This window comes from Trichoderma breve, chromosome 6, assembly GCF_028502605.1.
Source record: "Trichoderma breve strain T069 chromosome 6, whole genome shotgun sequence".
Lineage (NCBI taxonomy): Eukaryota > Fungi > Ascomycota > Sordariomycetes > Hypocreales > Hypocreaceae > Trichoderma > Trichoderma breve.
The window spans coordinates 1,254,492-1,281,052 of record NC_079237.1 but is presented as its reverse complement, the minus strand read 5'-3'; the positions used below and the strand labels follow the sequence as shown (position 1 = coordinate 1,281,052).

Below are 26,561 nucleotides of genomic sequence, written 5' to 3'. Positions count from 1 at the left end.
ATGCTGCTAAATGGGCTCGTGCAAATTCAGTAAGCCGTAAAGGTGGTAAGCAGTGAATAGGCCGCAGAGAAGTGGAATCCAAATAATGTTTAGACTATGTACAAGATATGAACCTATAAATACAATGAGACTGCTTGAATCTCCCCATTCTATTTACTTTATTCGTTACTTTTTTCCGTAGATGCATCTTTACTAGCTGCACTTGCTTTATACACCCCACTGGAGGGGTTTGGCGGATCAACTATTCCCAGTTGTTGCAGGGCAGTCAAAGCGCCCTCTTCTCCGAGCTCCTCAGTAATTTTCCCATCTTTCAACGTGAAGATGGTTGTGCCAGAAAAGTGAATCACCTTTCCAGTATTTGGTTCGGCCAGCCGACCAGCTGGCAAGTCGTCAAATGCAACGCCCGTGTGCCTACCGCCACCGATCCAACGCGTTACAACATAGTCCCTATCAGCAATCATAGGGATTGGCCCATATGGGCGAAATGTAACATTGGGGAAAGCCTTGTTATTGGGGGTCAGGTTATTAGACACTTGATGGATCTTCCACAACATTCGAATCACTTACTTCTTTGAACTCGAGTAACATCTTCTTCGCCTCAGTCTTTCCTTGGCGACGGCCATGCATAGGGTAGTTGGACACAAAGTCATCTGAACAGAGTTCATCGACAATGTCCGGATTACATTTGCCCCAAAACTCTTCCGAATACCTGGCAACTACTTGCTTGTTCCTCTCTTGCACAGTTAGTTCATCAGAGGAAGACATGATTGCGATGAGAAGTTGCAGATACTGATAATCCTAATAGAAACTGATAAGAAGTGTTGCCTGCTCATATATACTAGCAAACCGCACATTGATGCAGCAGTGTGGAGCTCAAAGAGTCAACAGCAGCTGATAACGGTTCGGCAATATCCAGGAAATGCTTCAAGTTTAATTCTTGCCTAAAATGCCTTCTAAGTCAACCTGACTCTACTGCAGTGGCACTATCCCCACATCATTCTTGGCTGCTGATGACGATGTAGAGAGGGGTCAGAGCTCCTACGGAGCATATTTCCCGCTATGGTATTAAACCGCATTCCGAGAGGCGCGTGCTAAAACTCACACTATTTACTCCGAACGTGATTCTCTACTTATTGAACACTAGCTAGTTAGCTAACTTAGTGTTGGTCCGGACTGTATGTGAATAGTTGTGTATTATCTACAGTTTTTTCTTGAATCCCCGAAAGGCCCTTCCGTTGAGAACTCCTGCAACCTACCATTCCTCTCCTAGATAGCGAATCCGCTAACAGGCTTGACAACATGCACCAAAACTGGCTTAGCATGAAGGCCCTCCGCGGCAGTAATTTTGTTGAACTCCTTTAGACTTTCTCCTTGTTGGTGAAGCCTCAGCGATTCTAAGTTCTTGAATCTGTAGTTATTTTGTTAGCACAATATCGCTCCAACTCCGTTTCTTTGCCAAACACAAGACGTACTTTTCGATAGTAAAAATCTCCTCATTGCCTGTTTCGGGATTGACATCAACGAAGAGCTGGAATTGGAAGCATCCAGGTTCCTTGTCTGCTCCATCTTTAATAATTGGTTGATAGAGCTCAATGATCTAAGATTTTGTTAGCATCTCAAAGCGATTGGCCAGCAACTAGCATAATCAACATTTGGCTTACTCTCTCTGTCTTTCCTGGCTTCGGATAAACAGTTGCCAGAATAATGCGAGTTGAGTCTTCACTCCTTTTGCCATCGCTGCTGAGCGATAGCTTTGCAAATCGGTCCTCCACGCTGGCTGACATTTTTGGGAATTCTTTTTGATCTTGACTGAAGCGTGATTAGGTGACGTCAAATAGCAGATGTGTAGAGTGTAAAGATATGCTGGGAAATGTCAAATGGCGGAATCGACCGTCAATGTAAATCGTCTTCAGCCTCGCAGTGTGATCGTTAATCGTACATCATGGGATATATAATATTCACATTACTGTAAATCATTACTGGAAATATTCTAGCAAGTAAGTGGAGAATTTCGACCGAGATTTACGAGGTCATAAGCTATTGTGAACGTGAATTTGGCTCCTATTGTTTCACGTTTCTATTGCACTGTTGTATGAAGTCCGGACAAATAACGTGTAATCAATTCACAAACTTATATCGAGGTGTTTTCTAATCCAAACCCACATCAGTTTACATAAGGATTACTGATAGAAATTGGAAACACGCTGGCGTTCATCTTCATGGATCTAAAATATGATAATACGTGGGTGGATACATCCGAAAATGGTATCATGTTTTGGAAACTTCGGTGCTATGAGTAATAGCGATGCGTCTCCGTCTCTTACCGAAGGTAAAATGACATAAATTTTTAATAGCGACTAGGGTTTATTATAGACTAGTAGGGGTCCTCTTCAGTGGCTCTTTGGCTAACATAGAGAGTAGATCACCAAAGCAATATGAGCCCAGATGAAAAGAATTTTAGACTCTATCAATGTTGCTAATAGTACACATAATAACACAATCAAAGCATATTTAGTCCAAGATCATAAGAAGACAATAAAATACCGGTGCCATTAAAACTTATATAAAAGGCAAGCCAGCTCAGGAAACAGAAAGCAGTAGAAAGACGGAATTGCCCAACATATTTCGCCTTGAAACAGCTCAATAAGCCACAGAAGAACCAAGAGGAACATATCCAAGATGAGGCATCATTCGACAATTGCCGCTGCGTTATTGGGCACTTGCCACAATGTCATAGCTTTGGAATGGAGTGCAACATATGGACATCAGCCAGCCCCGTTTAAGCTCTCAGTGAATCCGGAGATCATCGCATTAGCCCATCAGAAGGCCTATTTGACTCGCTTTCCTATCGACGTTGAGCAGCCTGATTGGAGTGATGGACCTCCGATGCATAATGCTACATCCGTTCGGGATTATTGGGTGAATGAGTATGATTGGCCCGAGGTTCAGAGGGAAATCAACTCGCAGTGAGCATTCACCCCACCCTTGTATGACATTTTTATTGAAGTTGTCTGTTGACCATGGCGTTTCAAGATTTAACATGTTTACCACCACAGTTGACGCAAGACCGCACTCCAAGTACGACGAGCTGGTTCCTCTGCATTTTGTGCACCATCGTTCTAACCGCTCAGACGCCATTCCTCTACTATTTATTCACGGATGGCCAGGGTCCTTTCTTGAAGTTGCGAACCTATTGGAACCATTAACAAATCCTCACGATGAATCACTACCTGCCTTTCATGTCGTGGCTCCATCTATCCCTGGCTTTGGTTTCTCACCCGCCCCGAGGAAACCACTCTTCGGACCTCGTGCTGCAGGTGAAGCTTTCAATAACCTAATGCTTCAGCTTCATTATCCGCATTACGTTATTCAGGGAGGAGACCTGGGAGGCTTTATCAACAGATTTATGGCCTCGTCTCACCCAGAAACAGTGCTTTCAGTCCTCAGCAACTTTTGGCTCGTGCAGCCTAACTCTACCGACTTTGAGCGTTATTATGCTGGAAAAACCACAAGTGACGAGAATTACCTTATCAACGAATTCTGGAACTTTGAGAATAAGAGCAGCGGGTACCGTTTTGAACAGCAGACTCAACCTTTGCAGATTGGACACGCAATGACTGATAGCCCTGTTGGCTTTGCCATGTATATATACGAATTCATGTTCCTGACGGTACAGCACTACGTGTGGAGTGCGAAGGAGCTTATTACTTGGTCGCTGATGTACTGGATTCAGGGACCGTATGCTGGCTTCAGGTTCTACAAGGAGAGCGTCAATGTAAGGCAAAGTATCACACGGAGTTCATCATGAGCTAGAATAATCTGCTAACTTCATTCTAGGACAATATTCTTGAAAACGGGCTCCTTATTAATTCCACAACATTTCCCTATGTTTACCAACCAGTTGCTCTCTCGGAGTTTCCGGCCGACATTTGGTACAGAACAGTAAGTAAAATTCCATTGAACGTTCATTCCACAAGTAGGTACTGAGCGAAATTGTTTCTAGCCACTGGATTGGGCCCAGAGAGGCGGCAATGTTGTAGTAAGAAAAGTTCACGATAAAGGAGGGCATTTTCCTTCAATCGAAACGCCAGATGTCCTCATCGACGATATCCGGTCATTTTTTGGAAATGGTTCTCTCGCAAATACGACAATGTTCGGTCGCTAAGAATTTTTAGTGCTTCGGATGGGCAGTCAGCGAAACCACATGCAATTTGTATACGGAGTTTTCAGTAGGACGGAGATGGTCGGCGTACTTGGGAGGATTCTTTTTGTTTGAGATCAAGGGGTTATAATAATTCAAAGCATAAGTTCTTAGAAATACCAAATTCTTAGAAATACCAAATTAACAACAACTATAGACAGCCCTAGAAATGCATATATACTAGAATTTGTAATTTGATTCAATTGATTAGCTAGCTAACTGTATGTATATATATACTTGTCATGATATCAAATCACGCATTGGATAATGTCCAACCCATTGCTATTCTAGAAGATAATTTAGCTCACTTTCACCACACCAAGTTCTCTCCTCGGGCTGCTTCTGACTCCTCGCTGCAGCTCTTCATGAGACATTACGACGAAGCCTTCGCATCCGCAATGATAACATCGGCCGCCTTTTCACTAATCATATAGACCGCGGAAACGATAAAATATCCTGGGATCTCTGGGAAGACACTTGCGTCTACAACACGTAGACCTGTTGTTCCTCTAACCCTAAACTCGCTATCCAGGACGGCTGTAGAGTCATTATCGGCGCCGATTCTCGCGGTACAGCAAGCATGGTGGCCCCACGCCTCCCGTCTGATAAAATCCTTGATTTCTTCCTCAGTTTGTACATCTGGTCCAGGAGTGACCTCGGTCCCGGTGTTATCCACTAAACTGAGGTTCCCATATATTTCGCGTATGAGTTTTACTCCGTCATATACAGCCTGAACATCCTCATCACCCCCATTCTGGAAAGAACGGAAATTGATGTTAGGGGTATCCTGAGGATTATTGGAAAGCAGCGTGACGGTGCCAGCATAGTTTCTATTGTGAGCTTTGAGAACAAGGATCGCGAAATGCTGTGCGTCTGCAAAAGCTATCTTGGAATACCCAGGGAAATAACCGCGGAAATTTGCTGGGAGTCCAGCCATCAGAAGATCAGCTGTATCCGGGGATGCAACTGATGATTTCATAGGAATTCCGAAAACAATTCCATTGCTTGAATAAATGCCTGGAGAAGTGTGGTTGTTCTCCCACTGCAGAAGACATGGGTCATCCGGAGTTTGGAGTAAAGTACAACCGTTAAACACTGTAAAATTTTGCGTCGATTCTTGCACAACGGTTACCTCATAACGGTCGCTCATACCAGTTCCCACGCCTGGTAGGTCGACAACAACTGGGATATCAAATGATTTCAACTCTGCAGCAGGTCCAACCCCACTAAGTTTGAGAAGCTGAGGTGTGTTGAAGGTGCCGGCAGAGATAATCACTTCACGGGTGACATTGACGCTTCCCTTCCCAGTTGGAGCTTTAGCAGCAGAAAACCGTGGATCAGCGCTGTACAGACTTTGACCAGCTAGGAAGTCGACTCCTATGGCTTTAGGTACAGGCCCGTTCTGGTCGAAACGGATTTTGGTAACCAAAGACTCTAGGCGAACATCAAGATGATATTTTCGAGATCCATCCGAGTTAACAGCATTTGCAACCTGGAGGATAAAGTCTCGTGGTCCAGCTCTATCCCAACTGGGCTGCTTGACAGCCTCTGGAACTCGGAATAGGCCTTCAGTGAAGTCTCGAGTGGAAGAATCGCTATTGATATCGCCAGTCAACCATTGTTGGTAAGCGGTAGACATGCTGCTTATTTCATTTCCAACAACTGTAGCAGCTGCTCGGACAATATTCATAATCCTGCTATCTCCAAGGAAGAGATCCAGTTGCGCAAGGCTTGTTTCGAGCCAGCCGTTAAATCCATGTCCAGAAGTACCGTTTGGGAGATAGAGGCTATCTTCCACACGTTCCCAATATTGTCTCATCGAATCAGGATTCCATGAGTTGTCACCTGTTATCGATGCAACAGTCTCCCAATCACTGTCTTGAGGTGTAGTTGTTATCATGACATTATGCCCTGCACAGCCGCCAAGGGTTCCAGCACGTGGGTACAATATTCCGAGGGGTTTTGCTCCAGCTGGCGGGTCACCGCCCACAAATCTGGATCCATCGGGCAGTTCCCAGGTAAATTTGGAATCTGTTTCCTCAAGTGTCTGATTGTCGTAATGCTGTACAAAGTAATCCCACTCCTGTGACGGAGTCTCCGTAGACTGAAGACTGAGTAAGGGGATTTCTTGAACGAGCATGTTGCCTTCATCGTCACCGGCATCCATCAGTAGAACCTTGTATCCAGCGAGAGCCAATCTGGCAGCAACGGGACCGCCTCCAGGCCCAGAGCCAACAACTACATAATCGTAGGTTGGAAGGGCTATAGGGTCTGGATCACGTTTATGGAACTCATTGTTGGAGGAACTTTGTGGAAGTCCGTTTGAAAGACCACACAATGCTCTGGAGATATATTAGTCGTTTATATTCCACTGTTTATCATCTTAAAGCCAGTACAACTTACAAAGTAAGCACGGCAGCTTTGGTAAAACCAGGAGATGCCATTATAGACAGAAATGCCGCAGAACTGAGTTATAAAGGATAACCTCAACGAGAACTCTCAATAACTCCGATCTCTCTGTTTGATGATGCCGTTCAAATCATCTACGTTCCAGTAACGGGGAAGATTATCCTGCCTTTATATATTTCGAGTATCTCATGAATCACACAGAGGTCATAGACTTGAGGGCCGGATCTCACACTCTAACCCTGGCAACTTGCTTTCTAATCTCATTGTAGCTTATCAATGCTTCACTAGGATCATGATGATTTTCTTCTCATTTCTGTGATACATTCTATAATCACTATTAGGTATACATGTAAAGTATCAAAAGCCCACTCTCTGAATTTCTAACATTTTGTCCCCTACGGATAAAAATCACCCGCCCAGTGACACGGGTTAGCCCGCGAGCCGAGCCACTCGGAGCACTAATTGAACTTCCTGCAGAACTGAACGGATCATCCCGAGTTATTACAAAGTATGTAAGACTAGACTTTCGAATATTACGATCTAGACCTAATTTAATCCAACATTATGACAAATCCTTCAAGGATGGAAAAAGTTAGATCAATTTGGATCGGACAACTAGGTTATAGGCCAGAACTTATAGAAAGATTGATTTTGTCTCAACTAGAGATATTTTTTCCAACTATAGAGTAAATGGTACATAGTAAAGAAGTGCATATAAAAACTAAAGTTAATATAAATTCCTATTATCCCACTATTGGGACAAAGTTCGTTTAATTTAGCAACAAGTACTATACACAGCATGTATACATTATTTCTAATGAAAGTATTTTTTACATCGTATAGCTTAATTCTGTAATATAACAATTATTTTCAAAGACTGGGACTTACCCTTACTCTGAACTGGCAATTGCAGCTTTACTGACCCTCCTGATTCTAAATGTAACCTCCACATTCGGTACTCTAAACAAACAACTAGTCTTCATCAAGTAGCCTAAATAAATACAAACACATCTTGCATAGGTAGTTCTATTTCCCCTGGTCAAGGGGATACCAATCGGCCCTTATATAACTCAAATCAATATCTTAGGAACCAACTGCGAGAAATGTGCGGGACAAGGTCAGATAGCGGATCCGCGGGATCGCGGGAGACTGTGGTGTGCGGAGGTGTGCGGAGGTATGCGGCCGCACTGGCCAAGGGGATACCAATGGACCCATATATAATTCAAATCAATATCCTGGAGAAATATGCAGGACAAGGTAAGATAGCGTATCTGCGGGATGCGGGAAGTTCCGGTGTGGGGAGGTATGCGGGTTACAGCCACAAGGATAATACAATAATAAGACATAGATTCTTATGAAACCTTCCCCAGAAAGAAATCCCGTTGGCTTAAATGGTGGTGGGCATGGGAACCTGTATACGTGCTCTCGAATATGGCGCTCAGACTTAGCATCAGCATTTTCCTCATCCGCATCGCGATTGCACAGGTACACATATCTGGACTACTATAGCAGTTCTTGAGATCTATAGCACTTTCCACTTCTTTCTTTTCGTTCTATAGTGTCATCCGCCTGCCTGTTTCTTGGGGCAATATACCAGCGGAAAGGGGAGCTGCGTCAACCCCAAAGTCACGGTTGATGCTAGGCATGCTTATAAACTAGTAACCGCTACTCGGTAACTCCAATAAGAGTGGTTTCTCATTGTATCTTCGTATTGTGAACCGGCAATCTCCCGTTATACCTAATATCCCACTGATGACCGAGAATGACCGCTCGCGGCGGCCGTCGGCCAAGGGTGACCGTGACTTGGCACACAATGGCGGGGCGACCTGTCATGTGTGTGCGAATATGGAATGGCTGGGTGAAAGAAAAGTACAAGATGCCAAGTATGTTTGGCTAGGTAGTATTGTGTTAGTTAGTTAAATAACTTTAAGATAATTCTCTGAAGTATAGTCTAAACGAGTATATACTAATTGGTAACTTTGTTGCATAAAGGATACTGCATCACCAAGAAGAAACGTGAGATATCCACAAGATTTCCTGTGCAATTATGGAGGTTGATACTGATATTACTTCTTATTCCCTCATTCGTTTCTATACAGATAGTTGACACCATGTTGCATCTGGAGGCATATTCTAAGTTGAAATTTCCAGCTGCACAGTAGCCAATCTCCTGGCCTCCAGTAACTCAAGATAAACACCTTGAACCCCCGTAAGTCAGATATTATCACATACAAGAGGTGTCTACATACCAGAAACCATCCAATCCACCCCTAGTTTCTCCATGGCTTTTGTTAAAACCTGTTCGCAGTCTCTGAACTCATCACAAACATGGGTCTGTTGGAGAGTGATGAAAACGGCCGCCGAGCGATACATGGTATCTAACAACAGTGGTGAAGCTTTATCCGACTCGAATTTGACTCTTGTAATAATTTTATGAGCAAACGACACCGTGACGCGGGAAAGAGCTTCCATGGCCGCCAGGGACCGGGCTCTGCTCTCCGCACCGAGAGCATCAGCTTCAGGATGAGAATGGAGAACAAACAAGGCGCTAAGGTGTCTCTTTTAGTTTTAGCCGTACATTGGTTGGAACAGCATTGAATTACCTCGTAGATAACGCAATTGGGGAGCAATAGTGAGATGTACTGATTTCTTCTTCATTAATAATCAGGGACAATAAAGACTGTAAGGCACGCTCTAAAGACCTTCTCTCCTCGCGAGAGAATTGAGTATCCATCTCTGTGTCTGATACGTGACGTAAAACTCGACCAAGAAGGTGTGTAGTTTGAGCTGTGCGAGCAAACTTTCCCATTTCTACTTGTAGTCCAGCAGACAGTCTGTGTGGAGGGTTGGCTGGGAACTCCTGGGCGATTTATAAGTATACACGACTGAGCAACCAGACGCTTTGCACTCACTCCATCGTTCCAATTTTTGTCTGGGACAGGCAAATACCAATCCTCCGCGGGCTCTTCTGTACAGAGCCCGCGGTTAGGAAAACTGATGTTTAAGTGACTGAATAACTCACCAACGTAAGTAATCGTATGAGAAGTAATCTAGGGAAATATGTGCCACGGATGGGAGTCACTACTTACCGGTCAAGCCACAGGATTGCCCACCAGGCCCGATGCCTTTCTTCAATATCAATCCACCTACTCGGACTATGCTCCCACAGTGATCCTTCTTTATCGAGGCCGAGAGCAAGTCCATACCTAGCACAAGCCCCAACCGTCAAATGTCCAGCAGGATATATCGCATGAGCCAGTTCATATACGGCAACAAGAAGCTGCGCCTGAAGGATTATAACAGTCAGAGCCCCAGCAGACTCCAACTCGGCAAAGTATTGTTTGATTCGGCAATATGTGGGACTTCGTGCATATCCTTTCGATTCGGGTGGCTCGCACAATAACCTCATACATACTAAAAGCAGCACGAGATCTGATTCCTGATGTGTTGACTGATGCATGAGATTCCCATAGAACTTTGGGCGGCATAATATGGGAAACCATTCATGGATGGTCACAAAGTACCGAGCGGCAAATTTGCGGACCAATGCGGCATTCCCAGTCACATCTAGGAATTCTTGAGGGATTGGGAGATTGGGCAGTCGAAGTGCCACGTTGTAATGGCTGAACAGGAGCGGGTCTAGGAAATAAGACGCTGGAAAGTTGTTGGTGACGGGCTCTAGGGAAGTGGCGTCCTGGGTTTTCGAGACCGATGCACGATTCCCATAGTCGCATTTCCGCTCCATGCTAATAGCAGTGAGTAAAGCAGATCAATGAAGCTTCAGGGAGGGTATGGTACCTCCTTACCGGACACATAGGGAGCATTCAGGCAATTCTTTGCCACAACGTCTCTTGCGAGACTGACATGAGTGGCACACTCGTCGGGACAAGCGGACCTGGCTCGGAGTTGGCATCGTCGACGCGCCTGATTTGGGTTCTGCGACTTCGTGAGCTTTCATCAGGAGGTGCGAAACATGAGGTGGAGGACCAGTGCGGATTTGTGAGCGGGATGAAGCGGGTTAATAGGCAGTGCGGCCGCAGCGGAGTGGAAAGGGTAGCAGGTGGGCAATCAGGGGCTAATGCGGCTAAGAAGCGGAGAGGCGCAAATATAGCAAGCTGGGATTACGAGTATGCAGTGGAATACAGGGATTGCAGTGATTGCGGATAGATATATGGTATAGAAAAGGTTTAAGCTTTTTATTTATATTTTATAAACTGAGACAAAGCATTTTATTTCGATATAAGTCAGTTCGTCGGTTAATGTGTTTCCAATCAGATGGATTGACAGAAACCAGAATGATCTCGACTTTGAGCTACTCTTTCGTAGCCGCAGGGATGGGAGCACTATCAACCAATTTGGCGATTCCTGGTCCTTGAATGACAAATAGCTCTCTGCATGATTTAATTCGTGCTCAGGTGACAGGGTTTCTTATGATCTAATAAATCGGAAAGCCATAATAATACAACGTTAAAAAAGAGTATCTGCAGCTAATCTTAACGTGCCTCGGACTGATCAATAGCTCCAAAATGATAAACATTGAATACCTCGGTCATACGGTTATTGATTTGTAAGATAGCAGGTTGGCGGGGTATCCTATTGCGGTAGATATTGATGTGTACCTAGTATATGTAGTCTCCTTATTTCGCCGCATTATTGCCTCGTATCATAGATCAATATTATCGACCAATTCTTTGCGAGGATTATCAGATACCCAAAACCTGTCCAAAGGTCTAACCAGATTCAATTTAGCAACATTACACATGCCTTTTTACGAGGTGAGCATCTTCAGTTCCAGCCTCCTATAAATACGTACTATACCTTACCAACATAACGAACTTTGGCTGACTATATCTCTGTTTCGAGATAAAGCACCGCTCAGATTTGAATGCTGCATTGTAGCTTTCTTGTAAATACTTATCAGGCAAGTATGACGGACTGTAGACTTATAGGCTAGTATAAATAACCATTCCCATGGGACAAACTAAAGGTCTAGTTGATATTAGCAAATCAATTGGTTTAGATAATTGGGTAATGTAAATAATATTACCAAAAGATATCCAACTCGTAACGAAGGAAAAAGTATGTAGTGCGGTTTATATTTGGCAGCAAGCCATAGCCCCGCATTTTCCCTTACAGAGGCAAAGGATTAGGAATCTGAGCTTTGTTGACTTATTTCCATAATGAGGATGGTGAGTCGGACCAAACCGGATGCCTTTAGTGGGTTAACGGTGATTTAAACTACCGTGCAATATGTAACGGGTGGAGCTTGTGCCCCGATTGTGTAGTACAACCAGTTCACAATCACCGAATCTAAGGTATTGCAATACGAAGAATTTACTTTGAGTTTGTCAGCTGTTTGTTGCTTTCAATGTGTTGAGGAATAAAATTGATCTAGTTAAGCCAAAGCCCATATTACTAATATGGGACGCCCTCGCACTCACCAGGTTGGCTGCCGGTCGCCGAATAATTGATAATAGATATTTTGTTCTGTGCACATGGGTATATATAAGTGTATCGCATGAGCTCTGTCTGAAATAGACGAAGTACTTGAACAAAGACACATAACGAATAACCCGCCTGTCAATCTCCAACAATAATTTATCGGAATTTTACATCAACATCTAAAGATAACTCTGCAAACAATGGCTGCATCAAACGTTTTGGCCGCTGCTCTTAAGTCATTGCATCGCCCTGGCAAGCCAATCATCTTTACCAATGTTTATGACATTCTATCGGCTCGCGCTGTAGCTGCTCTTTCGAGCTGCAAAGCACTGGCGACAGCAAGTTATGCTGTTGCTAGAGCGAATGGGACAGAGGACGATGACATGGACGCCCAGACGAACCTCCGTGCTGTCCTACCGATCGCGAAAGTTGCCGCAGAGTTCAACAAGCCATTTACAGTTGATATTCAAGACGGATACGGAGAGAAGCTTGAAGAGGTCATGACAGCACTTATTCAAGGTGGTGTCCATGGGGTGAACTTGGAGGATGTCAACAAAGACACTCAGAAGTTTTACAGCCAACAGGAAGCTGTGGAGCGAATTAGAAGAACCTTGAAGGTCGCTGAGAGTCTAGGAGTCAAGGATTTTGTGGTCAACGCCCGATGCGACGTTCTTGTTCACGGTGGTCCGCTCAGCGAGGTTCTCACTCGAGGAAAGGCATATCTCGCTGCAGGCGCTACCAGCGTGTTTGTCTGGGGAGGCTCGCAGAGGGGGGTTAGCCGCGATGAAGTTGCAACGATGGTGAAGGAATTCGATGGGCGACTAAACGTTTCGATGAAGCTGTCGTCTGACGGATTGAATGCATCTCAGCTATCTGAGATTGGCGTATCCAGAATAAGCATTGGGCCTGCGATTCAGTTCATCGCGATGGATACATATGCAAAGGAGGCAGAGAAGATTCTAACTTCTGTTGGATGGAATGTTTGCTAGATCAATGAGCTCAAAAAGACTGTAGCCAGGTATTATTATACTAATGTCTTTATTTAAAAATTGCATATTAAATTACAGCATTGGATTCGATACTCAAACCAGTATAAACTTCAGAATCATAGCATTCATATCGTCTTACAAGCGTGAATGGATAGATGCCTCAAGGAAGTATGGGTTTACACCAAAATGAAGTGGAAAGCAGGCGTTGTGTATCCTTTCATGTTTCAATCGACATCTCGCGAACTCGCATGGATATCAGTAACATAATTTTTTGTGATGTCTTTTGCTCTCTTATCTATTTCTACCATATCATAAATGACACTGGGTTGTAGTTTTCGATCAATCAAGGATGAAGATGTATCAATTGTGTTTGTATGCATGGATGATGCTACGAAACTACATGTATTCTCAATCTGACTTGCCACTAGCTGCTAGAGCTCCAACCGAAGGTATTGACAACTGCGTATAAGAAGAGGCCCAAATTTGTGTTAACTGGAAATTACTTGTGGTTTATGAATGGTACGAAGCGATGTTGATCTGTAACGGAGATCAGAGGCTTTGTTTGCCGTGCTAGCTTCAATGGCTGTAACAGAGATGGCTGGTGTTGGCCATGCATCAACTTCCAGCAACAGAGATGAACAACATAAAATGTGCAATTTAGATTGCTCCTCAGCAGTTTGCCAATATTAATTCATTGCAAAAATGAACTTTCCGCAGCTCCTTTCCCGGTGCTGTGGTGGATATTATAGAACTCACTACCTCGTCTTCGCCGAACAAGTCAGCGGTCGCAGCAAACTGCGCTGGCTTCTGGACAATGTCTTTATATATGTCTGAGACTGCTCGCCACTGGTTAGTTTCTGCGCTTGATGAAAGATCATTCACTGACAGATAATGATTTTGTCCCAGTCCGCCGTCTTCAGTGTGCGGGAACAAGCCTCCATGGAGGTAGTCGACGTGCATCCGACAAAGCACACAAACTTTCCATAACCTGTAATGATGAACAGAATCGTAATCTTCAAAAGAGAAACGGGGCCGATACACCGTAAAACTACCACCTTATTGTATATGTGAATCAAGCGCTTACCTTGGCATATACAGAAAGTTAGAAGAGGCGTTCCCAAAGACATCAGGCAGCGAATATCTTCATTTCAATATGGCAAACTAATAAACTGCCCCGTGGTTGAAAAGGAATTTGCAAATCGACATTTGAGTACTGGTGTCAGGAACGGCGGCTCAAAGGAAGAGTGAGAGAGTCAGGGGTCTAGAGGCACGGTCATTCTCACGGACCACGCAGCTAGGATTACACAAAGGACTGTATTTATCTCTGACCTTCCTAGAAACAAAGGGTAGATGGCTCCCTTCTTATATCCTTTGTTCAATCTCTTCAGCCACCTAGCTGACTAGTTGATAACTCAGACGCCCCTTTCCGGGTTCAAAGACGGAGGAATCACTTCCTTTGTGACTGGCCTCTGACAACTGGTCTGTATGTTATATACGGATAGATCTGACACTTTGAAGTTGACATGCCTTTCGTCCCACGCGACATCCAGCTGAACAAATGGGCATCGACTGAGCTGTGCCCACTCTACTAAGGACTGCGTGGCATTAGAAGATATGGCTTTCATTACCATAACGGATTACGATTTAGAGCAACGTGGCTGCATATTGTTTGGTCGAATAATTGTATGGGCTAGTGAGAAAAGTTTACCATCATGTAGTCTCGAGTTTAACAGCTCAGGGGTGAGCCGGTATCGGTGGTGGATGCTTCATGATCCATCCTCACATACTCCATGAGGATCGGGTTTCTTCCGAGCTGTGAAGGAAGTGTAACTGGGCCTGAATACGTCTCCTTTCCCCTATGCTTCCGTTTTCCGGCTCGAATTTAGCTAGCAGCTCATGTTCTTATTCGTTTTCCAGTTGATGTGCCAGTAATCTCTATGTTGAATCTTGGCAGGATGACACCCCGATACTACGGACCACTTTTCCTGATTTGCTGGCATCGATATTCTTGGCAGTCTGCTTATCGGCAGGAATGAATCCACATCGATTCGCATTCGCTTAACACTAATTGCGTGATTATTTGCTCCCCAGGTTGTGGCATGGCGCGTTAAGATCACTGCCGTGGGGACCTTTTGTGAAGATACAAATTGCCTTGCAGCTGGCGTCGTCTAGTTAGCAGCAAATATTTTGAACTACCGTCTACGTTAATGGATCTTCCTTACCAACCCTTTTGTTTAATGTTCTACAGTGATCTGACTCGTACCTATTTGCATTATTATTCTATGCCATAAACATGATACACGACGCAATAACGCGGCCTTGAGTCTTGATATCCCGGGTAAGGCACATTCAGACTCATTTGCGTCTTGGTCGAACTGCCACGTATCTCCGAACGTACCCATGTTAGCAATATTGTCTGAATCCATTGTATAGCCTGTTTTGTCAAAATTCTAGAACCACCCTGCGTCACGTATTTTGAGAAAGTTTATTCATGATGTTGCACTCGTATGCCACGGTGCTTGCCAAGCTTCTCTTCAAAATGATACAAATCATATATACCACTGAGTCGATGCTGAGAAAATGAATGCTCACCACTCTAGACAACCCGAAGTTACCAACTCCTCAATACCATCCCCCTTCCCCTTTTAGCAGAATATCGTAGCCTCGAAAGAGCCTCACTGTTTATGTGTCATTGACTTGTGATGACAGAGCGGCATTGTAAGCAACCGTAGATGGAAAGAACACTACAGAGAAGAAGAGAATAATACTATACTTCCTAGCTTCAGAGATAAAAAGCTCTGCCATCACGAGATAGATGTAGAGGTTGACATGTTCAGCTGCTTAGCCTTGGTCACCTTTGTTCAACAAGAGGAACACAGGTTCTATTCAAACAGTGTGAAACCGGATGAATGAAGACCAGTGCCGCCTTAACCAGTCTCGGTGTGGTGAAAAGTATGTCTGTTGTGCCAAAAGATGGCGTGGGCAAATTATGGCGTCATTTGTCCATGGTGTCTTCCTGTTAATGTCAGAAGAATTTTCGATAAGATTTCCCCCTTTAGTTAAAATCTGCGCTGTCAGTTCTCCCTAGTGGCGTGTTTTCGGAGACTACGTAGGGGTAGTGTCAATGGTCACGAGGTGGAATATCGATGTCCTGTCAGCTTACATTTATATACACAGGCGGCGCTTTCGGTACTTGGGCGTGAATGTAGATCATTCTCATTTAGTACAGAATGAGCTGAGATATTATGCGGATTGTCGGACCCTAGATACAATCTGATCATGTACACGCGCAAACTCTTCTAGAAAACTGAGCCTAGACGAGAAGGGTCATGCCATGGGCTTGGGCACGAGTATACCAAAAGGAGACATATTGAGGGGCGATCGCTTTCAGGCGTTTTGACGAATGTGTATGAGAACTTATTCTTCACACCATCACACCGCTTACTTGTTACCATCATAGTGGTATGCATGGACCTTAGTTCGCGATAATTCTCATATAGTTCCTCGTAGCGAATGGATCGGAAAAGTCGGTTAGCTAGGCACCAGAATAAATTTGCGGGTACATGGAGCCTCAGCTCCATAGAAACACGGCAACATGCAGCAACACTGGAGAGACGAACTCGACGGATGGGGCACTGGGGAGAGTCGTATCATGGCGGAGAAAGGGGTAATGGGGAATTCTTCTGCAGTTGGACTAAAAATGGCTCCAAGGGCTCCTCTCCTCCTAGCAATATGTTGCAGCCTAGAGAAAGAGAAACATGATATGGCCTGTGCATATTCAGCTCTTCCGGGCCCATGCCCATACCGTGGAAGAGACTGAATCAAGTGTGAATGCCTGAGACTCTTGACTGATCGGCGTGCGCAAGGGAAGGAAAAGATTGGGTCAGCAATGGCAATGGCAAGTCAGACAACATTCGAACTCCCACTCCGAGCCGATGGTTGGGTGGTGGCCAATGATTTAGTTTTTTCTGAGAGAATGATGAAGCCCTTCACGGGGGCGATTTTGGGTGTATATCGAGATCCGAGGATGGCGATCTAGACAGATTTACTGAACCGAGGATTATGCGAGGGAAGCTTTGTGCCACTGAAGTTGTGAACTTGTTTCTACTCGGAGAATGAGGCGAGGCGGACGTTGCCCTGAGGCTGAGGCGAGGGTACGTGGGGATTACACGTGCATGTACTATATTGTCCGCCCCCTTCATGACTCTTATACGAGATTCGCCATAATGGAGCATCTTGGCACTCACTCTGTATGTACAGTACGAGACATGCCCCAAATCTCCAACTTACACCACAATCGAGAACCCCCAAATAAGAAGGAAAAAAAGATTCAATACTTTGAGGACAATTGACTAGGGACCCACGATGCTCCATCATAACGACTCGCCGCCCACTTTTCCGCCGGCTGTCGATTGGCCGTGGCGCGCAAAATGGCTTCGGACGGGTCCATCAGCGTCCATCACCAAGACGTCATCGACGAGGGATCAGCATCAGGCAGAAGCATTTCGAAGACCCATGGGGAAAAGAAATTTTTCGCAATGGAGCTGATTCTTGCTCAAGAGGCCCGACAAGGTGCATCTGGGGCAAAGTAAATGCCTCGTCTCAACGCAAGGGCGGGCGCGAACAAGATGCAGTTGGGGAGAGCGTATGTAAGAGGATTTGCGACTTGTCTCAACCTCGAAAACGCAGGCAGCCGGCCGGACAACAAGACCCGAGACGCTGCTGCTCCGTCTCGGACATGTGCCGTACTAAACAAGCCTAGAGATTTAATCTACACGATCGAGGGATTGCAGGTATTTCCTGCTCGTTTCCTGCCAACCGGTGGCGCGCAACCCCCGGGCCGATCGATTCTTGCCCCTGCTAGCTCCTTGTCAAGTGCCGTCTTCCGACCCTGCCGCCACCACTCACGGCGAGGCTCTGACGCCGCTGCCGAATGGACTTGAAAGGCCCTGCTTGGCAGTGTTGATGAGTGTTGGCAGTTAGTCTGACGGACGGGACCTGGGACTAACACCAGACGGCCGTGCGCTGGGAGAGAAACAGGGAAGTTCTGAAACTGAAACGGTGGGAAAGAATTCGAAAGAATGAGAAAAACAGGGCAGCTTGGCATGGTCGAGGCCGTTATGCCACGGTGATGATGTTCTTACAGGAAAACGGGAAAGCATCAAAACAAACCCACGATAATGCTTCCGGGCTGAGCACCACGGTCTAGAACCTCTTCACCAGGAGGAACAGCTGCGATAAGAAGAAGAAATGAACTTTTTTTAGTACGGATTTCTGCTACATGTCTCTGTTTTGAGCATGGCCGAGAACGTGCAGAGACTCCAAAAGTCTGGACCGTCCGTTCTCGCTGGCTGAGCGATGTCTCACAGCGCCCTTGTTGCTTGGGATACCGCCCCATGCAGCCGCAAGCGTGCTGAGAGCATTCCCCAGCTCGCTTCGCTCCCCCAGATCACAGGACGAGGGGAAAATAGCGTTTAGTATTTCTCGCGTGCTGCAATGCCCATTACAGGGATGTTTTGCGGTGCATTCTGGACGTAGAATTCCGAGAACGGCGGCGAGGGCTTCGACAGACTTTGGCACTAGCCCTCGGGGCATGGCCAGCATCCGCGTCCGTAACTCTTATAAATCCGCATTTACAATGTTACAATCTCGAGCTTCTTTCGGTTTGGCCGAAGACGTTGGACATCCGGATCTAGTGTGTACATACAAGTTCTTTGGTACCGGCGGATGGGGCAGCATGGACGTCATATTTGCTGGGGCCCGGTGTGGGTGGATATTCTTATTTTCGTAGCTTCATGGTGAGACCTCAAATCCCCATTATTTCCTCCGCCGCCTACCACCAACCCTATTTTCCTGCTGGCGAATGTCTAATCATGAAAACTGAACGCAAATAAAGTTAAATAGGCTTGCCCTCCATCTTCCAATCCTTTGTTTCCCTCCTCTTCCCCATCCCTTCCGCCTCTTTTCTTTCTCCTCACAGTCTTCCCCAGACTTTCTCCCCCATACCTCATGTCAGCTACTCCAATTTTTTAAGTAAGCTGAAGGAGACTTGCTCTGGTTATACGTCAAACATGTCGGGTCAACACACACATTTCTCGGAGGATCCTCCTCAGATCCTCAACCAGAATGACCTGGACCTCGCCAACGAGAGGCTGAGAACCAATGGGTCACAGGGTCAAGGCTCTAGCACTGACAATATTGAAAAGTCAGAAGATGATAATCTGCCTTCTGATAACAATAACAAGCTGGAGAAGCTTGGAACTTACGACAAGTACGAAATCACAGAAGATGACTGCTACGAGGAGCTCGGCTACTGCTTCCCCAAGTGGAAGAAATGGTACATCCTGACTGTCATCTTCTGGGTCCAAGTATCAATGAACTTCAACACCTCTCTATACTCAAACGCCATTCCTGGCATCGCAGAGGAATTCCACGTCAGCGAGCAAGCTGCGCGATGTGGTGCCATGATCTTCTTGGTTCTCTATGCCTTTGGCTGTGAGCTTTGGGCGCCTTGGTCGGAAGAGTTTGGCCGCTGGCCGGTCCTACAGCTCTCTCTGTTCTTGGTCAACGTCTGGCAGCTCCCCGTTGCACTGGCTCCTAACTTTGCCTCCATCATGGTCGGCCGCGCCCTCGGTGGTCTCTCCTCAGCTGGTGGCTCCGTCACCTTGGGTATGATTGCCGATATGTGGGAAGCCGATAAGCAGCAATACGCGGTCGCATACGTCGTCTTCTCTTCTGTTGGTGGATCTGTTTTGGGCCCCATTGTTGGTGGCTTTACCGAGAAGTATCTTGCCTGGAGGTGAGTAGTTAATCGTACAATGTCTGTGTTTCTCAATGTCTACTTACACTTCATTATAGGTGGTCTATCTGGGTCCAGCTCATTTTGGGTGGATTCGTCCAGCTTGTCCACTGCTTCACCGTTCCCGAGACTCGAACCACCATCCTGATGAACCGCATTGCCAAGAAGCGCCGCCAGCAAACGGGCCAGAACATTTGGGGACCGGACGAGCTTGTCCCATTCAGAGATCGCTTCTCTGCCAAGGAAGTCCTCATCACCTGGGTCCGCCCCTTCAAGATGTTCCTTACCGAGCCGATTGTCCTGGTTCTTTCTCTCCTCTCTGGTTTCTCCGACGCCCTCATCTTCATGTTCATCCAGTCGTTCGCCTTGGTGTATAAGCAGTGGGGATTCGGTACTGTTGAAATCGGGTTGAGCTTCATCCCTATCGGTATCGGCTATGTCATTGCATGGCTTCTCTTCATCCCTGCTATCAAGCGCAACATCAAGGAACGCAGGGCCAAGCCCAATGATGAGCGTGCGCAGTATGAGTCTCGTCTTTGGTTCCTTCTATACACAGCTCCTTGCTTGCCAATCGGCCTTATTGGTTTCGCTTGGACCATTCAAGGCCCTCCTATCCACTGGATTGGCTCCATGATCTTCGTCGCCATTGTCGGTATCGCGAACTACGCCATCTACATGGCTACGATCGATTACATGATCTGTGCTTATGGCCCTTACTCCGCTTCCGCCACTGGTGGTAACGGTTGGTCTCGAGACTTCTTGGCTGGTGTTCTCACCATTCCTGCTCTCCCCTTCTTCCAGAACATCGGAAAGTCAAGTGGAAAGAACCTGGAATACGCCAGCACTATTCTCTTCTGTATCTCCTTCGTCCTCGTCGTTGCGGTCTACGTTATTTACTGGAAGGGCCCAACTCTGCGCAAGCGATCGCCCTTTGCCCAGCGGCTTGCTGACGCTCGTCAAGAGCAAGCGAATGAAGGCCGCCGCGGCAGTATCTCATATGATCCCAACCGCCGATGTAAGTCAATTCCCATTTCTTTGTTCAAGTATTGATGCTAATCATTTAATCACAGCTTCCGTTACATCAGCTTCTGGTGGCCGACCTGAGCCGCACAGACGATACAGCCAGCAGAATCGCTTCTTCGGCGAGAGCAGAGTTACTCCTCGCGGTACTCCCAGAGGCACTCCCGCTGCTAGCCGCCGCCCCTCCGTCGTCAATGCGACGAGGAAATAAAGCGTCCTGTGTGAAGTTGTGTATATATATATAGAAGATGAGTCATGGAGGATGGGATCTCAAAAAATAAGGGCTGATTCCTAGATTTCTTTATCTGGCTTCCTTTTACTGTTGGGCAGATATGCATATGCATTGCGAAATAGCTTTGGGATGCGGGAATACTTGTCTATTTCTAACGCCTTTTTGTTCTTATACCCGGGTCTTTGGATAAGGTTAATTTACGAGCCGTTTATCTTTTGCTCTACCAAAATAGAAATAATATCCCAAGTTTATAAAGCCTTACTCAGTGTGAATGATATGTTGGATGGGAACCCGTCCAGCGTCTGTTTAGATACAGAGGCATCAATCACCCTTGCCTTCAAATATCTGCTACTGCCACCATGTGTTTCGGATGCCCGGTAGCTCACCATGTGTTACGTACTATATAACTTGGCAATTGAGATTCTGGTAGTCAACTCGGACTCAAAAACGATTGAGTGGGTCATTGCATATGATCGGAAAGATCCGTCTTTTAGCTGCCTGAAGCTATCGCCTAATTGGAACGAATTACAGTGCTAGAAGTTGCGCCGCGCCAAGGACCAAGCAAGATGCGAGATCCGATCGTCATTTGCATTATACGCGTATTTAGTCTTTGTGAGTGACAGTCGAGGCTCTCATCCCGATATGAGATAGAGATAACGAAACCTTCGCAGTGAATATTTTTCATTCATCGCAGCTTCACTGGTAGAAATTTCATAAATCCAATGCCGTATTCGTCTATCTACATAGTCCATCACGCAGCGGTGCGCTGGGGTACAGTTTAATGTATCATCTAACCTCGCCGTAGATGAAGGATTCAGGATTCCCCTTATAATTCCGATATATTAGTAATTGCAGCGCTGCTAATGAAACATTTGTTACTATATTCCAACCAACACTGGACGCTCTGAAGCCCAGAGTGTCAAGTCGGCAGGATTGCTGCCAACTTATTTCTAGATTCGTCATCAACATTAATAACACCGGCCGATCCTGGTTCGGAGATGTGGCAGTTGAACCCGGTCGGGTATTCGCTTCTTCGATGTTTCGGCTGATATTATAACCTTCACGCATGGATTGCCCATAACATAATACACCGTGCAGCTTTGGGTATTACAATCGTCAACTGTGTGCAATTTCGCATGGTCAGCCCTGCTCCCGGAAACCCGCGGAGCAGATCCTTGCTCCTCAGTTACAAATCCAATGTTATTTTGTCCTTTCGTCCGTAAATCCGATTTGTCATTTTCCATTGATTAGAATCGAGTGTTGTCGTGGAGTTATGAAGAAATATAGATATTAATAGTGATCGTTGTCGCTAGCTACTACGTGAGTGGACGAAATCTGCTATCAACTCAATTCTACTCAGTTCTCATCTTAAGCTCCTTTACATTTCTATATTCTCATCTGCAGCGACCACAATTAGCTATTACAACCATGGCGCAAATCCACGGCCACCTTGACCCCAAATTTGAGGAGCTTCGGACTCTCTTCCAAAAGAATCTCGACTCGAAAGTCGAGGTCGGAGCTTCCATCAGTCTCAACATCGGTGGCAAGGACGTGGTAGACATTTGGGGAGGATTTGCCGACGAGGAACGCACCCAACCATGGGAATCGGACACCATCGTGGGAGTCTGGTCGTCCACCAAGGGACTCGCCAGTCTCGCGCTCCTGATGCTCATAGATCGCGGCCTGGTCGATGCGGATGCAAAAGTTGCAAAATACTGGCCCGAATTTGCCGCCAACGGGAAGCAAGACATTGAGATTCGCCACATCCTGTCTCACACATCTGGTCTTTCGGCGTGGGAAGAAAATGTGACCATGGATGATGTTTGTGATCAAGACGGTGCTGCGGCAAAACTCGCGGCACAGGCCCCTCTGTGGGAGCCAGGCACGGCATCCGCGTATCACATCGTCACTTTCGGGGTTTTGATTGCCGAAGTTGTGAAGCGCGTCACGGGCAAGCCATTGAAACAATTTGTCGCCGAGGAAATCGCTGGCCCGTTGAAGGCAGATTTCCAGATTGGCTTGCTGGACAAGGATATTCCTCGAGTCAGCAACAATATTCCTCACAAGGGTACGCCACCACCCCGGGCAGCGCCCGAAGTAGGATCTGTTGCGTTCAAGACGTTTACCAATCCTGCACTCGACGCAAATATGCTCAAATCGGAGACGATACGAAAGGCTGATCTTAGCTCCTTTAACGGATTCACGAATGCTCGCGCCATGAATCGCATCTTCTCCGTTTTGGCGCTGGGCGGCGAGGTCAATGGTGTGCGGCTGTTATCCCAAAAGACAATTGAGCTCATCTTTCGGGAACAGTCAAACGGCCCAGATCTGGCAGCGGGCATGGATATGAGATGGGGTATTGGATACGCTCTTGGAGGGTCAGGCTTGGTGAATTTTATGCCAAGCGGGCGAGTTGGAGTATGGGGAGGCTGGGGAGGGTCATTATTTGTCTTTGACGCGGACAGAAAGTTAACTTTTACGTATGCCATGAACCAGATGTCTCATCAGATTATGGCAGACGGAAGAGAAGGAGACTATTTGAGAGCCGTGTATAAGGCATTGGGGGTAGAGGTATAATAGTAGCTTGTTGCAGGACGGCGAACCATTATTTATAATACAATGAATCAGTGTCTATTCAGTATTCCAGTGATGCAAGAGTGAGTATATATAAAACCGCAGCCTGATTAATTAAATATAGATTCATTTATTCCAAGTAGCGCTTATTAATGATATCCAACACTTTAGTGTCCCATTCTAAAGAGAGGCCTCTCCCCTCTCCTTGCCCTCCAGTAATCCGTCGACCTAAATAAGTCAACACAGCCTTCCAGAGTCCAACCCCATTCATTCAAAAACTCTGCTGTTACTTCCCATGAGGCTAGATCCCATGGGTCTCCCCACAGGATGAGGCCAGACTCTTTCTGGCAGGTGTCGAGCCCAACCATCCAGTGGCATAGGCTATCTGCATCGTACTGGCGCTTCTCCATCGTTGTACTTACACCAGACTCAAGTAATAAAAGGTTATCTCTCATCTGGGGATACGGCAATATGTCAATCCATGGGTGATGTGGAATGGATCTCTGTAGAGCTGTTGGCGCGAGGCTTTTTGGTAGTCGGAAGTGTGGTATATTATGAGCTGAATATGTATATGAAGAAAACGGAGACAATGCACCATCATCTATTAAATTGTCTGAAGACAATCCAATGATAGAGCTTAGGGTTCCAAAAGCTCTCATCACGTTGAACTGCATTATACCTAAGAGGTGATCATTGGATGGTGAACGCTCTGCGTGGCGCCCAAGCTTCAGTTCCTGGAACATCACAACCACTGCAGCGGGATTGGTGTACCAGAGTGACGGATCGACACTTGCACTGGAAGAAGCGTATTGTTTGTCATCAAATTTCCGATGACGGGCCTCGAGCCTGCCAGTAACGTGGCTCTTATCCTCCGCCTGTCTTCGGCAGCTTAGGCTTTCGGCTCCGGTAGGGACTGATCCGGGACGTCTCTTATCGGCGTGGTTCAAGTGTTGAGATACCGGTTTCCTGGTAGCCTTCTTTGGTGGTTTATCCAGAATCCCGAGCATCTGTCGGCGCTGTCGATATGCTCTCTGATTCAGTCGGTTCTGCACTCTGCGTCGCACACTGGGATCAGTTGTGCCTCTCCATTCATCATCATCGTTACGCATGATAGGCGGCAAATCATGTGCAAGATGCATCTCAGTTATCGTATAGGTGCTTATTCAAGAGATTGAAAAGTCGCGAGTGTCATGAGACGAGTAGCCATGAATCTCTCGTGCTGAGCCTCCCAATACATCTACGCTAGTGATGCCGTTTGCTTACATCTCGATTGCTATTGGTGCGGCGGTCCTCCGCTGCTGTATCCACACTTCGGGCCTTCGAAATGGAGTGGTTTAGATGTATGTCAAGCCAATCACGATGAGGGAGTAAGTAGATTGCAGGGTGTGCCTACTTGGTGACTCCCTCTGTCAAGTTGTAGTCATTTGGGTTCCAAATTTTGAGTCTCATATAGCTCGAAATATGTATTTAAAGCTCAGAATCTTCTTCGGATTTTCGAAAAGGCCAAAGACATTCACATCATTTCGTTGACAATGGCACCACACACGTTCCTCATTACAGGTGCCTCTTCTGGCATCGGCTTACAGATTGTCTATGCCGCTCTTGAAGCTGGCCATAGAGTATTGGCCGCTACTCGCAATCCTCAATCAGCTGCTGTCAAATACCCAGCTGTTGAACAGCAGGGTGGCAAATGGGTTGAGATAGATGTCGATAAACGAGAGACGGAGATTGTTGTAGAGAGGCTCGTCGAGGAGAATAACGTCGATATCTTGGTCTGCAATGCGGGATATGCTATGTTGGGTTCTCTTGAAGAGATGAGGTAAGGAGCTTTGTACAAGCTTTAATGCCGGGCTGGACTTACCGTGTTTTGGCAGTGTCGAAGAGTTTGAAGCTCAAATCCAAACAAACACTATTGGCGCCGTGCGTTGCATCAAAGGAGCCCTGCCTCTCTTCAGGAAGAAGGCAACAGGTACCATTGTAAATGTCAGCAGTTTAGCTGGGTTTTATGGTGCTCCCGCAACAACTGCCTATTCAGCTTCCAAATTTGCTTTGAGCGGCTTTTCGGAAGCTCTAGCAACTGAAGTCGGTGTATTCGGCATCAGAGTTGTGCTTGTCGAACCAGGTACTTTTCGGACAAATTTGGTTACAAACCTCATAGTCCCTGCACGCAAAATCAGCGATTATGACGGTACTCCTGCAAGGGTTCTTGTAGAGTTTCAACGCACGTCAAATGGGAAGCAACTAGGAGATCCCGTCAAGGGAGGGAAGAAGATTGTGGATGTAGCAACTGACGCAGCCGGAGAAGACTTGGCAAAGAGAGGAAAGGGAGAAGTCTTGAAAATTCTTCTTGGGTCAGATTGTTTTGATACCGTGAAGCAGAAGCTGACGAAGATGGGAGAACAGCTGACTGCTATAGAAGATATTGCGAGGAGTACGGACTTTGCCTAGGTCATGTACAAAGGGGTACCCTTTACATGAGTCTGAATCCACAGATTCAACTTCGTATCTCAAAATATGTGTGACAGCTCAAGGGCTCTGAGATGCAATATTTTCATCCCACCTTCCAAATAATGCCATATGTCTGATACGTGCATTTCCTTAGCTCTGCTGCTGGGGTATCAAGTCGAGATACTCGGCACAGCAGTTCAACACGCGGTGACTCTTTCACGTATACTTCACGAACACATCACGATAATGCCGACAGATGACTATTTGTTAGTCAACTGACCATCCTCATTTGGAAATTTTGTGTCATCAATGAATTCATCTTACGGAATATAGGCTCAACAAGCGGACTTTGCAGTAAATCCGGCCAACAAGAATCAATTTTCCCTATATCCGGAACATGAAACATCGTGAACTTTCCATCGGTTGCTTCCTATATTGTACGATGGC

General features: G+C 46.1%; 10 protein-coding genes across 10 annotated transcripts; 5 read left to right on the top strand and 5 right to left on the bottom strand.

Moving 5' to 3' along the window:
- Nucleotides 1-158: 158 nt before the first annotated feature.
- T069G_09320 (snoaL-like polyketide cyclase domain-containing protein) lies at nucleotides 159-765 on the bottom strand (the record flags this gene model as incomplete). The annotated part of the gene is made up of 2 exons (XM_056176530.1): nucleotides 159-503; nucleotides 568-765. The coding sequence occupies 2 exons, from the start codon at nucleotides 763-765 to the stop codon at nucleotides 159-161; spliced, it is 543 nt and encodes a 180-aa protein (XP_056025008.1).
- Nucleotides 766-1,266: 501 nt separating this feature from the next.
- Nucleotides 1,267-1,784, bottom strand: T069G_09319 (antibiotic biosynthesis monooxygenase domain-containing protein; the record flags this gene model as incomplete). The annotated part of the gene is made up of 3 exons (XM_056176529.1): nucleotides 1,267-1,408; nucleotides 1,473-1,597; nucleotides 1,662-1,784. The coding sequence occupies 3 exons, from the start codon at nucleotides 1,782-1,784 to the stop codon at nucleotides 1,267-1,269; spliced, it is 390 nt and encodes a 129-aa protein (XP_056025007.1).
- An 895-nt stretch (nucleotides 1,785-2,679) lies between these two features.
- T069G_09318 (alpha/beta hydrolase fold domain-containing protein) lies at nucleotides 2,680-4,165 on the top strand (the record flags this gene model as incomplete). The annotated part of the gene is made up of 4 exons (XM_056176528.1): nucleotides 2,680-2,966; nucleotides 3,034-3,775; nucleotides 3,838-3,942; nucleotides 4,004-4,165. The coding sequence occupies 4 exons, from the start codon at nucleotides 2,680-2,682 to the stop codon at nucleotides 4,163-4,165; spliced, it is 1,296 nt and encodes a 431-aa protein (XP_056025006.1).
- A 409-nt stretch (nucleotides 4,166-4,574) lies between these two features.
- T069G_09317 (GMC oxidoreductase domain-containing protein) lies at nucleotides 4,575-6,645 on the bottom strand (the record flags this gene model as incomplete). The annotated part of the gene is made up of 5 exons (XM_056176527.1): nucleotides 4,575-4,955; nucleotides 5,016-5,515; nucleotides 5,555-5,603; nucleotides 5,646-6,543; nucleotides 6,605-6,645. The coding sequence occupies 5 exons, from the start codon at nucleotides 6,643-6,645 to the stop codon at nucleotides 4,575-4,577; spliced, it is 1,869 nt and encodes a 622-aa protein (XP_056025005.1).
- Nucleotides 6,646-8,743: 2,098 nt separating this feature from the next.
- T069G_09316 (uncharacterized protein) lies at nucleotides 8,744-10,568 on the bottom strand (the record flags this gene model as incomplete). Its single annotated transcript, XM_056176526.1, has 7 exons — nucleotides 8,744-8,808; nucleotides 8,860-9,158; nucleotides 9,214-9,470; nucleotides 9,523-9,604; nucleotides 9,700-9,896; nucleotides 10,026-10,356; nucleotides 10,417-10,568. 7 exons carry the CDS (start codon nucleotides 10,566-10,568, stop codon nucleotides 8,744-8,746), a joined length of 1,383 nt encoding a protein of 460 aa, XP_056025004.1.
- A 1,684-nt stretch (nucleotides 10,569-12,252) lies between these two features.
- Nucleotides 12,253-13,041, top strand: T069G_09315 (phosphoenolpyruvate phosphomutase domain-containing protein; the record flags this gene model as incomplete). The annotated part of the gene is made up of 1 exon (XM_056176525.1): nucleotides 12,253-13,041. The coding sequence occupies one exon, from the start codon at nucleotides 12,253-12,255 to the stop codon at nucleotides 13,039-13,041; it is 789 nt and encodes a 262-aa protein (XP_056025003.1).
- A 6,071-nt stretch (nucleotides 13,042-19,112) lies between these two features.
- Nucleotides 19,113-21,071, top strand: T069G_09314 (major facilitator superfamily domain-containing protein; the record flags this gene model as incomplete). Its single annotated transcript, XM_056176524.1, has 3 exons — nucleotides 19,113-19,840; nucleotides 19,900-20,855; nucleotides 20,911-21,071. 3 exons carry the CDS (start codon nucleotides 19,113-19,115, stop codon nucleotides 21,069-21,071), a joined length of 1,845 nt encoding a protein of 614 aa, XP_056025002.1.
- A 1,449-nt stretch (nucleotides 21,072-22,520) lies between these two features.
- T069G_09313 (beta-lactamase domain-containing protein) lies at nucleotides 22,521-23,669 on the top strand (the record flags this gene model as incomplete). Its single annotated transcript, XM_056176523.1, has 1 exon — nucleotides 22,521-23,669. The coding sequence occupies one exon, from the start codon at nucleotides 22,521-22,523 to the stop codon at nucleotides 23,667-23,669; it is 1,149 nt and encodes a 382-aa protein (XP_056025001.1).
- Nucleotides 23,670-23,833: 164 nt separating this feature from the next.
- On the bottom strand, nucleotides 23,834-24,775 carry T069G_09312 (uncharacterized protein; the record flags this gene model as incomplete). Its single annotated transcript, XM_056176522.1, has 1 exon — nucleotides 23,834-24,775. One exon carries the CDS (start codon nucleotides 24,773-24,775, stop codon nucleotides 23,834-23,836), a length of 942 nt encoding a protein of 313 aa, XP_056025000.1.
- A 423-nt stretch (nucleotides 24,776-25,198) lies between these two features.
- Nucleotides 25,199-26,114, top strand: T069G_09311 (short chain dehydrogenase domain-containing protein; the record flags this gene model as incomplete). Its single annotated transcript, XM_056176521.1, has 2 exons — nucleotides 25,199-25,485; nucleotides 25,541-26,114. 2 exons carry the CDS (start codon nucleotides 25,199-25,201, stop codon nucleotides 26,112-26,114), a joined length of 861 nt encoding a protein of 286 aa, XP_056024999.1.
- Between the last annotated feature and the right edge of the window lie 447 nt (nucleotides 26,115-26,561).